Genomic DNA, 14,104 nt, shown 5'->3' on the forward strand with positions numbered 1-14,104 from the left:
TTTGTTCGGTTTTAGAAATCAGAGAAGAATGTTTCGCCACAATTTCCAATTGTTTCTCTTTGATGGTATCTAGCCCATCAAGTCGATAATGGATTCAAGATGGATTTTTAAACCTACAGTCTCGGATGTGAAAGTATTAAAAAAATCTTTAATCTAAGATGCATTTGAACCTGTGGTAATTTTGAGTTCCGAGATAGTCTCAATCAATGAGATTATTTGTTGTCTTAGTTGTTGATTGTCCATTTCTAGCTTGGTAATCCAGTTGCAGAGCCTCTGGTAGGTCAGAGGTTGACTTTGCGATGGGCATGCATCTCCAACATCAAACATCTTCAAATTGCAATCCAACACCTAAGCCAACACAAAGATCCCAACCTATTTCCAAGCTATGTGCAGATCCCGAACAATGCAGAGATACCCGTCAACAAGGCATGCAGAGGTTAGGAACCAATGAGACATATACAAACCCGTCAACAACATCAGCAGAGGTCACTCACAACTGATGCAAAGACAAATATTGGGAGTGAAATTTCCAACCGCAGGAGGATGAGAACACCCACGAAGGAGATAGCCTATCGTAGGAGGATGAGGGCACCCATTAAGAAGAAGCACTTCACACAAACAGTGTAGAGCACACTGTCGCATGCGAGTAAGGAAAACGTGTGGAAGCAAACACATAGAAAGAAACACTTGTCACACAAACAAGGAAACTCGTGCGGAAACAAACATGCAATCAACTACATGTGATGGCAAAAACAAGTAGGAAGAGCCACGAAGCATGCTAGATGAAGTGAAACAGAAGAACCAAAAGAAAACCCACAACAGTAAAAGGAACAAACATTGGGACCTGCAAAGCCAACAAACACGCACGACCAGTGAACACTTGCAAACAAGCACAAACAACAAACACCTGCAAATAGCACAAGAGCTCTAGTCGCGGCAATGATCGCATTCCTCATAGGTAATTGAAGCGTGGGGATGATCGCGGGAGTCAAATCAAGAAGTGATCGCAGGGAAGAAGATAAGCTTCAAAACTAAGAGAGTTTCCAAATTAAAATTTCAATTCATTTCAAAAGAGTTCCCAAGCAATCAAATGTAACTTTATTTAAATGACCCCACTACCATGCATCACATTTGTTTCAATTCAATTAATTCACTCTACTTACAATGGAACTTTTAAAATTTAATTTGAACATGATTGTAGTTTCCTTTTCTAACTTGACATTTTGATAAAAATAATAGAACTTTAATTTTCAATCATCCAAGAAGTAATCCAAATCCAAAAAGCACCTTTCTACTCTCATTCTTGTTACCCTCAAGGAATCTAGAAATGTAATTCATTGCCAAAAATAAAATTATCTCGCCACTAAATGGACAAGACAATTTGTTGCCAATCTTGGAGAAAATTCGGTCCGTATTGGTGCCCAAATGAATTCTTTATACTCCTTTTATAGTTAATTTATGGGTTAGAGAGGGGTTAGGGAGGCAAAATGGCTTGGCCAATCAAAATTTGGTTTATTTAATATTTTATCCAACCCAAAGGGCCCACAATGCAAAAATGCTCTTTTTGTATTATTTCAATGTTTTACTTCTTTTGGGGTCGACTTATGATTGCCTTGAGTTCTAACATATCCTAATCCTGTCAAAATGAAGTAAACTTTGATCAAAGCAGAGTTTTAGAGCTATCCGATTAATGCTTTGGTGGAAATGTAGCATATGGGAAGATACAATCCTCTATGGAGGGCGAAATCCGACCCATCCAAAGGATTTTCCATTGGATCCCATCGACCTTTGTCACCCTTTCTTATATCATATCACCAACTTACAAAACTTAGTTGGCTCCCATCATTTTCTCTCCTACCTAGACACCCAAAACAAGCCTTTAATATGTTGATCACCCTGGCAGAAATAGGAGTGGTTAGAGTATTTGTTTAGGGGAATAGGCAGAGATTCGAGTGTTCCAAGAATAAAATCCTTTCCTCTCATTGGAATGTGATCGAATGAGAGGATAAATTCCTTTGCTCATAGAGAAACTCAATCAAGTGACTCAAACACAAGGGCGGAAAACTCAAGGTTGATAGGATAAAATTCTTGCTTCATTTTCCTTCAATGTGAATTTTCTAATGGGAAATAGTGTGGTGCAAAGATTTATCTTCTCCATAAAGCGAAACCTAAAAGTGAGGGAGGATTCCACTTCATTATTTTAACTTGCTCTGTTTGATCATTATCTCTTATCAATGCATGCACCCCTTAACACTACTTGCCCCAAATTAATCTTAACTGATATTATTTTCTCCCAGAGGCACAATGGTGAAAACAGACTAAAGAAAGAGAGGGTCCCCAACCAATGGGATGATGGTGTTGAAACAACACACCATCTAGCACCCACCCGAAGAAATGCTCCCGAACATTTCAAGGATAAAACTTGTGCAAAACTAGGAACCTTTGACCTACTCCACTTCCACCTATCAAACAACTAGGAAAAGCACTCAAAATGGAAGAAACCATGAATTGAGCTAAAGGCCTTCATCTTTGATTACCCACATGTGTACAAGTGACTCATTCCCCACTTGACAAGAGCCTAGAAAGCTTCTTATGGACTTAAGTATTTTGATATCCTTACTCCAAAAGAATCCTAGATAGAGTCTCGCTTCTAGTCAGACGTCCATAGCCCCAACGAGGTTATTGCTGCGGCCAATTGCAAACATTGCTCTACCTTTAGTGATTCTTTTTATAACACCGGTAGAGATATTCGCAAAGCCAAAGCCAAATCACTTTACTTTTACCTTTCTCTTTTCTTTCTTTTGATATTGATTTTTTTCTGTCTTTTCAACCATGTTGTTTGGCTTACGAGCAATAAATGATATAGAGGGTGGAAAACCATAGTGGCGCTGAAGCAAGTGTGTGAATTTTAGTAATCTCAATTTCACCTTTAAAACTCCTAGATAACTTAGAGCAATTAAGTGTGAGTAAAATTTTGTTACCGCAAGACTTGAATGCCTCAGACTCAACAAATGCATTCAATCCAAATTTAGTACAAATCCTTTTTGATAGATAAATCCATTAGTAATCCAATCTCCAATTCAAGGAACCTGAGAAAGAGATATCTAGGAAATATACCAAACAAATCCACTTGGAGAAAACCAATGTATGTTATCTAACACCCTACCTTTCTCACAAATTTGGACCCCTCTAGCTAAACTAAGTAAGTAGAAAACTAAAGGATGCTAGACAACTAAAGGAAGCAACTACTACATTACTTGGATCAAATGACTCAAGGCGAACCTATAGACTAACTCTCTAAAGCAAACTATGCCAAGCAACTATACCAAGTCCACTCTCAAGAGAAATATCAAACAATGCATCTCCTCACGTTCAGTGGTGCCATGTATCCTACACTACCATGTTGCCGCAATTTGAATCAAATCACATGGATGCAACATCTTGTTCAAATCAAACCAAACTGAAAGAACATCCACTCGCCTTTCCATTGAGAAACCTTATTATTTTTCTGATTTTTTGATATTTCACTGTTTTGAATTTTTCACTTTGAAGAGATCTTCTCATCTCAAATATAACTTTGAAGGATCATACTTGTTGATATCCGCACAAATGACCTTTGTCCATCCCTCCTAGCACCAATTTCCGTTGATGTGAGTTTTGTTTCGCTGCAACATGCGGAATCAAATACTTAATGTTTTGGGGAGAAATGCCAAACACTCATCCTCTCTTGATATAAGGTCATCTCTCATGCGAGGCTTGCAATGCAAGATCTTGAAATGACTCCAAGGTTCCTTCAACGGTGGACTTCACTTAGTTTTATGATGTGATATGTTGGTTATCACAAAGAGACTTATGCTATTCATCCAGTATATATCAACTCTTGCACTTCTAAAGATGTAGCTTCACATTGTGCAAAGAAAATGTAGGTTTTAACTTTCCAATTCAATACTTCAACTTAAATTTTTACTTCTAACTATGAATGAAAGGAATCATGGATGAACTTGGACTTTACTAGATGTAATCTTGCTACCGTCTCCACCCACCTATGGAACACTTGAATGGTTTTCAAATCAATATCTCCTCTCCAATCCCATCAAATGGATGCGAAGTAAAGATTTAGCATCAATTGAAGTTAAGTGCATTCAATCATCAGCTTAACACACAAGGCACTCCTACCATCACCAAGAGGATAATGGTGTGGATATGTTCGAATGAAGCAAGTAAACATCCACAACAACTTTCATTCAACTAAACTACATCATGAAGATAAATCTACTCCAAGTGAAAGATTGAGGAGACCATGCAATACTACCAAGCAATATTTTAAGTAATCCACCACGAAGAACCAATAATGAATTATCAATTACTTTGACAAGAATTATAGCAACAACTTCATCAAGTCTCTCTCTTAACTAGCCTACTATATCCTAGCTCTCTACTACCTCCAATCTCTAAGCTAATGAATTACAAATGAGAAAAGCCTTGGCCTTTTATAGTGGTTCCATTACAACTAAGGACCAAGATTGATTCCAAATCAAGGGCCGAGATTTCTTCCCACAAACCTTAATTGGGGTTGCCAAACTTGCAATCAATTACACAAGCGCACCACATCATGGGATAATAAGAAAATTACAATGATTTTTTCAACCAACAAGAAATTGGACACTTGGTACGATTTGATTGACCATGCTTGAAATTGGAATTTTTTGATTGGAGGAGAAAACTCAATTCTACCTCATCATCCTTATCCTGTAGATTTATTTTATCCTTTGATGACAAGAAAAATATCTATTGATACTCAAAATTTCTAACTTAGTTTAACTCTTCCAAAATTGTGAATTTCTTAAAAATGTTGGTGATGGCCTCTACATCTCATATTTCGAGTTTTCTTCATCTCTCGAAAGCTTTTCCCTCATGACTTAACTTTAATTTCATCTTGAATTCTGATTTGATTGCACTTGTGATCTTGATGGTATCTCTATGCAGCGAGATCCACTGTGAATCTTGATGTATCTTAGACTATGCTGACATCAATTTCAGTGTGTATTTTGGTGGCTTGAACATTAATATTTGTTCCCCACTTCGAAACCTCGAGCTTGAAGTTTTCCACCCTCTCCTTCAATTAAATAACATTGCAAAATAAAGGAAGGAAAATTGCATCAAGATTAGGAAACAATGAGAAGAGACAAATAAAAAATAAAGAAGCCTTATGATTTTATTGAAGTATAATTTCTTTAGGTTCGACTTCCCTTTATTTAATTAAGACTTATTATCACTAAGGGAGTTTCTAAATAAAAATTTCAATTCATTTCAATAGAGTTTCCAAGTGATCAAACTTATCTTTATTTAATTGACCCCACTACCATCCATCACATTTGTTTCAATTCAATTCAATTCACTTAGTTTACAAAGCAAAATTGAAAATTCAATTTGAACATAATTGTAATGTTCTTTTCCAACTTGAAATTTTGGTAAAAATAATGAAACTCTAATTTTCAATCATTCAAGAATTAATCCAAATCCAGAAAACACATTTATACTCTCATTCTTGCTACCCTCAAGGAATCTGGAAATGGAATTCATTGCCAAAAATAAAATTATCTCAGTGCTAAATAGACAAGACAGTTTTCTGCCAATCTTGGAGAAAATTTGGTGCGGATTGGTTCCCAAATGAATTCTTTATACTCCTTTTATAGTCAATGCATGGGTTTGAGGGGGTGTGTGTTTCTTTATTGGTCGACTTTGAAATGGCTTGGCCAATCAAATTTGAGTTTATTTAATTATTTATCCAACCTATGGGGTCCAAATTGCAAAAAAATGCTCTTTTTGTATTTTTTCAAGATTTTACTTCTTTTAGGGTCAACTTATAATTGCATTGAGTTCTAACATATCCCGATCTTATCAAAATGAAATACTCTTCTATTAAAGTAGAATTTTAAGGAGCTAAACAACTAATGTTTTGGAGAAAATGTAGCATATGAGAGGATACAATCCTCTATGGAGGGAGGAATCCAACCCATCCAGAGGATTTTCTATTGGATCCCACCAACCTCCATCACCCTTTCTTTGATCAGATTGTCAGCTTGCAAAATTGTAGTTGGTTCCCATCATTTTCTCTCCTGCCTAGACACCCAAAACAAGCCTTTAACATGTCGATCACCTTGGCGTAGATAGGAGTGGTTTGGGGTATATGTGGCGATTCTAGTGTTTGGAGGATAAAATCCTTTCCTTCCATGGGAATCCAATCAAATGAGAGGATAAAATCCTTTGCTCATAGAGAAATCCGATCTAGTGACTCAAACACAAGGGCGGAAAACTCAAGGTTGATAGGATAAACTCCTTGCTTCATTTGCTTTCAATGGAAATTTTGTAGCGAGAAATAGGGTGGTGCGAGGATTTATCTCCTCCATAGAGTTTGAAAGTGAGGGAGGATTCCTCTTTATTATTTTAACCCCCTTCATTTGATCAGTATCACTTGTTAATGCATGCACCCCTTAACACTCACTAACCCCAAATTTATCTTAGTTGATTTGATTCGCTCCTAGAGGCACGGTGGTTAAAATAGACCAAAGAAAGAGGGGGTTCCCAACCAATGGGGTGATGGTCTCTAAACAACACAACATCTAGCACCCACCCAAAGAAATGTTCCTAAACATTCAAACAATAAAACTTGTGTAAAACTAGGAACCTTTGACCTACTCCACTTCCACCTATCAAACAACTAGCAAATGCACCCAAAATAGAAGAAACCACGAATTGAGCTATGAGCCTTCATCTTTGATTACCCACGTGTATGCAAGTGATTCATTCCCCACTTTTCAAGAACTTGGAAAGCCTATCAAATCCATTGGACTTAGGTTTTTTGATATCCTTACTCCAAAAGCATCCTAGATAAAGCCTTGCTGCCAGTCAGACATCCATAGCCCCTACAATGTTACCACTGTGGCCAACCACAAACATTGCTCTACCTTTAGTGATTATTTTATAGCACATGTAGAGACGTTCACACACCCAAAGCCAAATCACTTTATTTTCGTTTCTTTTCTCACTTTTTCTATTTACTTTTCTTTTTTCTTTCTATTGATATTGCTTTTTTTTTCTCTTTTCAACCCTTTTGTTTGGCTTTTGAAATCTTATAGAGGGTTTGGAAAATGACAGTGGAGCCGAAGCAGGTGTATGATTTTTACTAATCCCAGTTTCACTTTGAAAACTCCTAGAGAACTTAAAGAAATTAAGTGATTAAAATGTTGTAACGAAAGACTTGGATGGCTCAAACCCAACGAATGAATTCAATCCAAATTGAGTACAAGTCCTTTTTGAAAGATAAATCCTTTAGGAATCCAATCTCCAATTCAAGGAACTTTACAAAGAGATATCCAAGAAATATATGAAACAAATCTACTAGGAGAAATACAAGTGTGTGTTGTCTAACACCCCACCTTTCTCACAAATTTGGATCCCTCTAGCTAAACTAACCTAGAAAAGAACTAAACTAAAGGAGGCTAGACAACTAAAGGAAGAAACTAGTACACTACCCCAATCAATTGACTCAAGGCGAACCTATAGACTGACCCTCTCAAGAAAACTAAGCCAAGCAACTAACAAAGCCACTCAAAGAAATCTCAAGTCAAATGACTCAAGGAAAATTAACTTCCTAGCTCGATAAGGAAACAACTATTCTAGAAAGGAAACCTACCTTAAACCTCTTGAATCAAGTGATTCAAGATAAACCTACTCTAACTATGTACAAGAATCCCAAAGGGATGACACAGACCGGACTAATATATACACTTGATCTAACATGATTTTTCAAGACGTTCAAGAACAAGGCTTGGGTGATGGTTCTCAATTTCCCAACTTTATCCTTGTGTTCTGAAGAAATATTTATGACACCATTTCAAACGTGCAATATCCCCATTTTTGGCAAGTCCGTGCAATTGATGGAGTTAGCTCATCATAGTGACCCTCATGAGCTGACAGGTTGTTTTGGGGGTCTCAGTGGTGAACTTACTATTTTTATTAAGTTTATTATCGACAGTTGCTATTTTTGGTAGTGCAGTGGGTGGCTTGGCAATTGGTCGTCACCTGCAGTAAATCAGGTTAATAATTGCATGAGCTCTTATTTATTCAATAATTATTAAGTTGCATTATTATAATGATATTTATATTATTATAATAATGACATTAAGAGATATTTCTAAAAAGTATGTTGGAAAGTTTCTAGTGTTGAGTTCTTTTGGGAAACTTCCACAATTTTTGAAGTGGAGTTTTTTAAGAAACTTTGGCCAATGAAAGATTATAAATGAGAACTCATTTCATTGGGAAAAACATGCTTGAATATATATTTTCTTTTTGTGCCTTTGTGGCTTTTTCCTGATTTCTGAATTGTATGCCCTTGCTGAAGTATAAGGGTAAGTTTGAGTAGTTCTTGGCAATTGTGCTGAAGTATACAATTGGCCAACATTCTCCTACTGTATTTTCTGTGGCTTGGAGATTCTGATTGAAGGTTTATGTTTTCTGGCTAGGAGTTTACATTTTTTTTTTGTTGGACGAATTGATACTGGAAGTTTGTGAATTTTCTAGACTAGCAAATATGGCTGATAGCAAGGGCAGACTCCATGAACGTCATCACCTTGGAGCCCACACAATGTTCTCAGGTTTGCATTTGAGCTGGACGGCTATTGGGAAACCATCATTACATATAACTGGGGCCTACGGTTTGATATTGGTCACCTGAAGGACCTGACCATAGCCGTGAGTCAGTGTTGGGCTGCATACTGGAGACGGCAGTTTGTTTGGATTGTTGTTGAGGTTGGCAGCATATCTGCAGAAAGGAATTATGCATTGGTTGCGAGTGGTATTGGAAATTCTAGGAGTTCTTCAAATCACACATTGATGCCCAACGGTCAAGATTGCTCATCCAGCAATTTGATGGGATACTTGTGATTGGCAAGGGAGGAGTCAACTACAAATGGATCTTAGTAGAGACGACAATTTCACAACATTCAATTCAAGTTCCATTTGCTATTCAGAATTGTATTGAGATTATATGCAGGGTTGTTCATTTCTTCAATTTAATAAATTGGCAAGTGATATTTGGATAGTTCATACTTCTGTAATATATTTCTTGATAGTTTATATAATTCAAATGAAAGACTAAGAAATAGATATATGATATAGAATAAGACAAGAAATTAGAAAAACCTCTGGAAGTTGCAAAAATCAATAAGTTGTGCATCAATATTCAAATTGGGAGCCAGTACGGGTCTTTACAGTGGTATTAGAGCAGTTGTATGTTAGCCTGCAGGAATTGGGCTCCGAATCAAATGATAGTGGTCAATGCTTAGTTAGAATCGCAATCAATATTTGATCCATTTTTGTCTATTCAGTATCATGGTTGATGATAGGAGATTTGTGTCAGGTATGCACTACACTCGAAGAGGAGGTACTTCTCCACCTAGGGAAGGTGAACCTAAGATTCAGTTTGGTTCTATTAGTAGTCCGGGTGGTTCAGGCAGGTTTGGAGTTAGAGCCGCCGATGTTGACAGAGAGGCTATGCAAACATTTAGGAACTTGGCAGCTAGACAACAACAAATGACAGGTGTACTGCAACAATTGTCTAATAATATTTTGAGTCTTCTCTATCTCTTGAAAGCTTTTCCCTCATAACTTAATTTGAATTTTCATCTTGAATTCTAATTTTGTTGCACTTGCGATCTTGATGGTATCTCTATGTAGTAAGATCCCTTGCGAATCTTGCTGTACCTTGGACTTTCCTAATATCAATTTCAATTTGTATTTTGGTGGCTAAAACATAAATATTTCTTCCCCACTTCGAAACCTCGAGCTTGAAGTTTTCCACCCTCTTCTTCAATGAAATGAGTTGCAAAATAAAGGGAGGAAAAATGTATCAAGATTAGGAAATGGAATTCGTTGCCAAAAATAAAATAATCTTGTCACTAAATGGACAATACAATTTGTTGCCAATCTTGGAGAAATTCCGATGCTTGATTGGTGCCCAAATGAAATCTTTATACTCCTTTTATAGTTGATGCATGGGTTTGAGGGGGTGTGTGTTTCTTTATAGGCTGTCTTTGCAATGGCTTGGCCAATCAAAATTTAGTTTATTTAATTTTTTATCCAACCTTGTGGGCCCACATTGCAAAAAATGTTGTTTTTGTATTTTTTCAAGGTTTTACTTCTTGCAGGGTTGACTTATAATTGCCTTGAGTTCTAACATATCCCGATCCCATCAAAATGAAATAATCTTTGATTAAAGCAAAGTTTTAAGGAGCTAAATGATTAGTGCTTTGGCGGAAATGTAGCATATGGGAGGATAAAATCCTCTATGGAGGACGGAATGCAACCTATCCAAAGGATTTTCTATTGGACCCCACCAACCTCCATCACCCTTTCTTTGATCAGATTGCCAGCTAGCAAAATTTAGTTGGCTCCCATCATTTTCTCTCCTACCTAGACCCCCCAAAACAAGCCTTTAACATGTCAATCACCTTGGCAGAGATAAGAGTGGTTAGAGGATTCATTTAAGGGAATAGGGGGAAATTGGAGTGTTTGGATGATAAAATTCTTTCCTCCCATCAAAATATGATCAATGAGAGGATAAATTCCTCTTCTCATATAGAAACCCAATCGAGTGACTCAAACACAAGGGCGGAAAACTCAAGGTTGATAGGACAAAATCCTTACTTCATTTGCTTTCAATGCGAATTTCGTAGTGGGAATTAGGGTTATCTCCTCCATAAAACGGAATCCAAAACTGAGGGAGGATTCCTCTGTATTATTTTAACCCCCTTTGTTTGATCATTATCAATCGTCAATGCATGCACCCCTTAACACTCACTGGCCCAAAATTAATCTAAATTGATCTGATTTGCTCCCAAAGGCACGGTGGTGAAAATAGACTGAAGAAAGAGGGTGTCCCAACCAATTGGGCGATGGTGTTTAAACAACACAACATTTCCCTCATAGTTTTCAGTGTGCAAGTCTTTCAAAATCTCTACAACAACCGTCTACCGCTTCCAAGTCTCAATGCTATGGTTTTTCCTTTCCCCTTAGATGTGGTGCTTATTTGGATTTTCTTTCAGCACAAATATTTTATTAGCGATTTCTTCTTTGATGGAAATGATAGAGCTTTTGGTTATGGAGGATGCACTTACAACAAAGAATGGACTCCACAATCACAACCAAGGATAATTGGATGTTGTGCACATGTTAATGGACTTTTGAGGACTTAAAAGGTGGGAAAAATTTTAACTCGTGTTGTTATTTTAAAATACTGCCTTACCCATCAATTCCATCAAATCATGTTTCAGTAATGGTTTGATAAGTGGAGAAGCATCTAGAAGTATCAAATAGACTGTTCCTGCAGAGTCAAATCTAACTACAGACATAGTTTCCTCCAATTTGAGAACTCCATTCTTAAAAATCATGAAATTCATAATTATAAGAACAGAACCTTCATATTTAGTTTGTAAATGAAATTGAATGGCTGGCTAGGAAAAAATGCGTTGCATAAGATAGGGATAGATGACAAGTGGATTCAAATTTTTCAATTATTTGAGTCTAGTTGTGATTCTTACTGTGTTGAGTTAGAGAAAATGTTTTTCCACAAGCTAGCTATTTTCTGAGACAAGGATAATCCTTAATCTCATTACTGTTAACATTTGAAGAGTGTGAACAGGTCTCGTGTGTTTCTTCTTGGCCCCTCACATCGTTACCGCACTCAGAAATGTGCCCTTTCAAGTGCCACAAAATACCAGACACCCCTGGGTGATTTGCACATTGATTTGGAAGGTAAAAGAAGCTGCCTTCTCTCTTCAGATTTGCCCTTTTTATTTGATGTGTAGCTTGAATTAGTATTAAGTTTTATGTGATAATTCTGGTTTGGATAGGATTGTATGTGAATGATATGGTTGATGAAATAATGTGTTTTCATTTTATTATAGTTGAAATTTGTTTCTGGTATTTTTCTAAATTCAGTACATTGGAACCCCTCGAGTCTCCTATTCTGGTTTCTTTCTAGGTGTCATTTTTCATTTACAGCTGAATTCTTATGGGTTTTGTATGTTGTGATGCTTTTCATCTCACATTTCAGTTTATAAAGAGCTGAAAGCAACCGGTGAATTTCAAGTCATGGACATGCAAGTAGACGAGGCAGAACATAGCATGGAGATGCATTTACCATACCTTGCAAAATTGTTTCATGGGTGATCATTCGAATTATTTTAAGTAGTGCATATCTTTTCAAGAATTGACTTCTGTTAATCTTTTCTGCATGCTTCTCTACAGCCACCCAGTAAAGATCATTCCTATCCTTGTTGGTTCTATTAGTTCAGAGTATGAAGCCATCTATGGGCGCTTGCTTGCAAAGTATGCCGATGATCCAACAAATTTCTTTTCCATCTCGTCAGACTTCTGTCATTGGGGACAACGGTATTGCTTAGCTTATCAGATATTTTAACATTGGCTAACAATCTTTTTCTTTTCATTTTAATGAGACTCTTGCAGACTTCCTTGTTTGTCAATTTGGCTATCTGTGTCCTTTTCTTCTTCACTATTTGCAAGGAGAATTACACAACAAGAATTGCAATTGCATGTTTTTGTGATTTTACTTGTATCAGATTCAAATTTTTGTACCATGACAAAAAGGAAGGTTCTATTTACAAATCTGTCGAGGCCCTCGACAGGAAAGGAATGGATCTTATAGCATCAGGAGATCCCATTGCCTTTAATGACTACATATCTCAGTATGGAAATACCATTTGTGGTCAGCATGCTATCAGTGTGTTTCTCCATGTGAGAATTTGAGAAACTGGAAATATATAAAAGTCTGCAGCAAAGTAATTGATTTGTTTAGTTCTAACTAGTTTTGTTGCAGGTGTTGCAGAACTGTTCAACAAATATAAACGTTAAATTTGTCCAATATGAGCAATCAGGACAATGCAAAACAGTGCATGATAGCAGTGTGAGTTATGCTTCTGCACTGGCCAGAGTAGAGACCCAATGTGGAACTGGATTTCAGCCACCAGTACTACATTCTTTTTACCCATGAATGTCATAATACCAACTAGCAGAATAAAGTTCTTCAGCTTTGTGATTTTATATGACAACCCTTTCTCGCCATGTACCTTTTTTTCATTTTCTATTATATTGTGCGAGGAGTAATATTATTAATAAACAACTGGTATTTGAATTTATTTCATTTAACAACATTGCAGACAAACAAAGCAAGATTTAGTGACTTTACAGATCGTCAGGTTACGGAAATATATTATTTCTAAATTCTATTTGATGCTATTGTGCTATCATCAATATCAATTGACATGACTACCAAACTACACATCCTTCTGTGCTTAGAAGCTTGCTTAGAATGACAATTAGAAACTGTTGGTTTGATAGTAGCATGTAGCCAGGGAACACACCATAACACATAAATCAAGTAAATTAATGATTATATTTAGAACACGCTGATGAAGGATTAAAACAACAAATACCTTGCATTTCCAAGTTGGTCCATTTGTCCAATTGCATTTCTAGACAATTTGGGAAACTTCCAAATTTTAGTAATATAAAGTGCTTATTGATTGTATTAGATTAATCTAAATCAATTACAACATGTTTGACAATTTTACTTCGATAAAACTAAGTGCATATGACGAATTCAATGAATAATGTGTACCCTCAAGTCTGATCTCAATTCATTGAACAATGCGTGCCCACAAATCTAACCTCAATTCAAGGAACAATGTGTGCCCTCAAATCATAGGATCTGGTTGTCAAAGTGATTGGTCACATCTCTAAGCAGATAATTATAGTGACTTAAAATTAGGTCTATACCAAGCCAGGTTGATTGCTAAAAGCTCTTTTAGAACCTCACACTGTGTATTACTTAAGCACGCTTTTGTAAACATCTTGATTTAGGAGTCGCATTGCCACCAAAAATGAATCTGTGTGCAAAAACATATTCTTGAGTTTGGAATCATGAAGAAGACTACATGGTGCATGTGTTTGTGAAGTTGAAATTTGTAGCTAATAACATAATCAAGAAGCAAGTTGATTTCATGAGTTGATGTATTAGTAGCAT

The 14,104-nt window shown here is 36.5% G+C and overlaps 1 protein-coding gene across 2 annotated transcripts in view; it reads left to right on the top strand.

Annotated features, from left to right (window-relative positions):
- The window catches only part of LOC149530578 (uncharacterized), a 60,982-nt gene extending 47,760 nt beyond the window's left edge, over positions 1-13,222 (top strand). The window contains exons 5-9 of one of the 2 annotated variants that reach the window (XM_089808890.1): positions 11,702-11,814; positions 12,116-12,227; positions 12,310-12,453; positions 12,708-12,816; positions 12,899-13,222. In XM_089808890.1, the coding sequence (XP_089665016.1) occupies positions 11,702-11,814; positions 12,116-12,227; positions 12,310-12,453; positions 12,708-12,816; positions 12,899-13,072 (652 nt within the window). In that variant the 3' untranslated portion in view covers positions 13,073-13,222. Of the gene's footprint in view, positions 1-11,701; positions 11,815-12,115; positions 12,228-12,309; positions 12,454-12,641; positions 12,817-12,898 lie in introns of both variants that reach the window. The other variant, XM_089808889.1, reaches the window with a different exon arrangement.
- The last annotated feature ends 882 nt before the right edge of the window (positions 13,223-14,104 follow it).

This window comes from Cupressus sempervirens, chromosome 11 (assembly GCF_028749045.1).
Source record: "Cupressus sempervirens isolate cs-2001-9-10 chromosome 11, ASM2874904v1, whole genome shotgun sequence".
In the NCBI taxonomy this organism is placed as follows: Eukaryota; Viridiplantae; Streptophyta; class Pinopsida; order Cupressales; family Cupressaceae; genus Cupressus; species Cupressus sempervirens.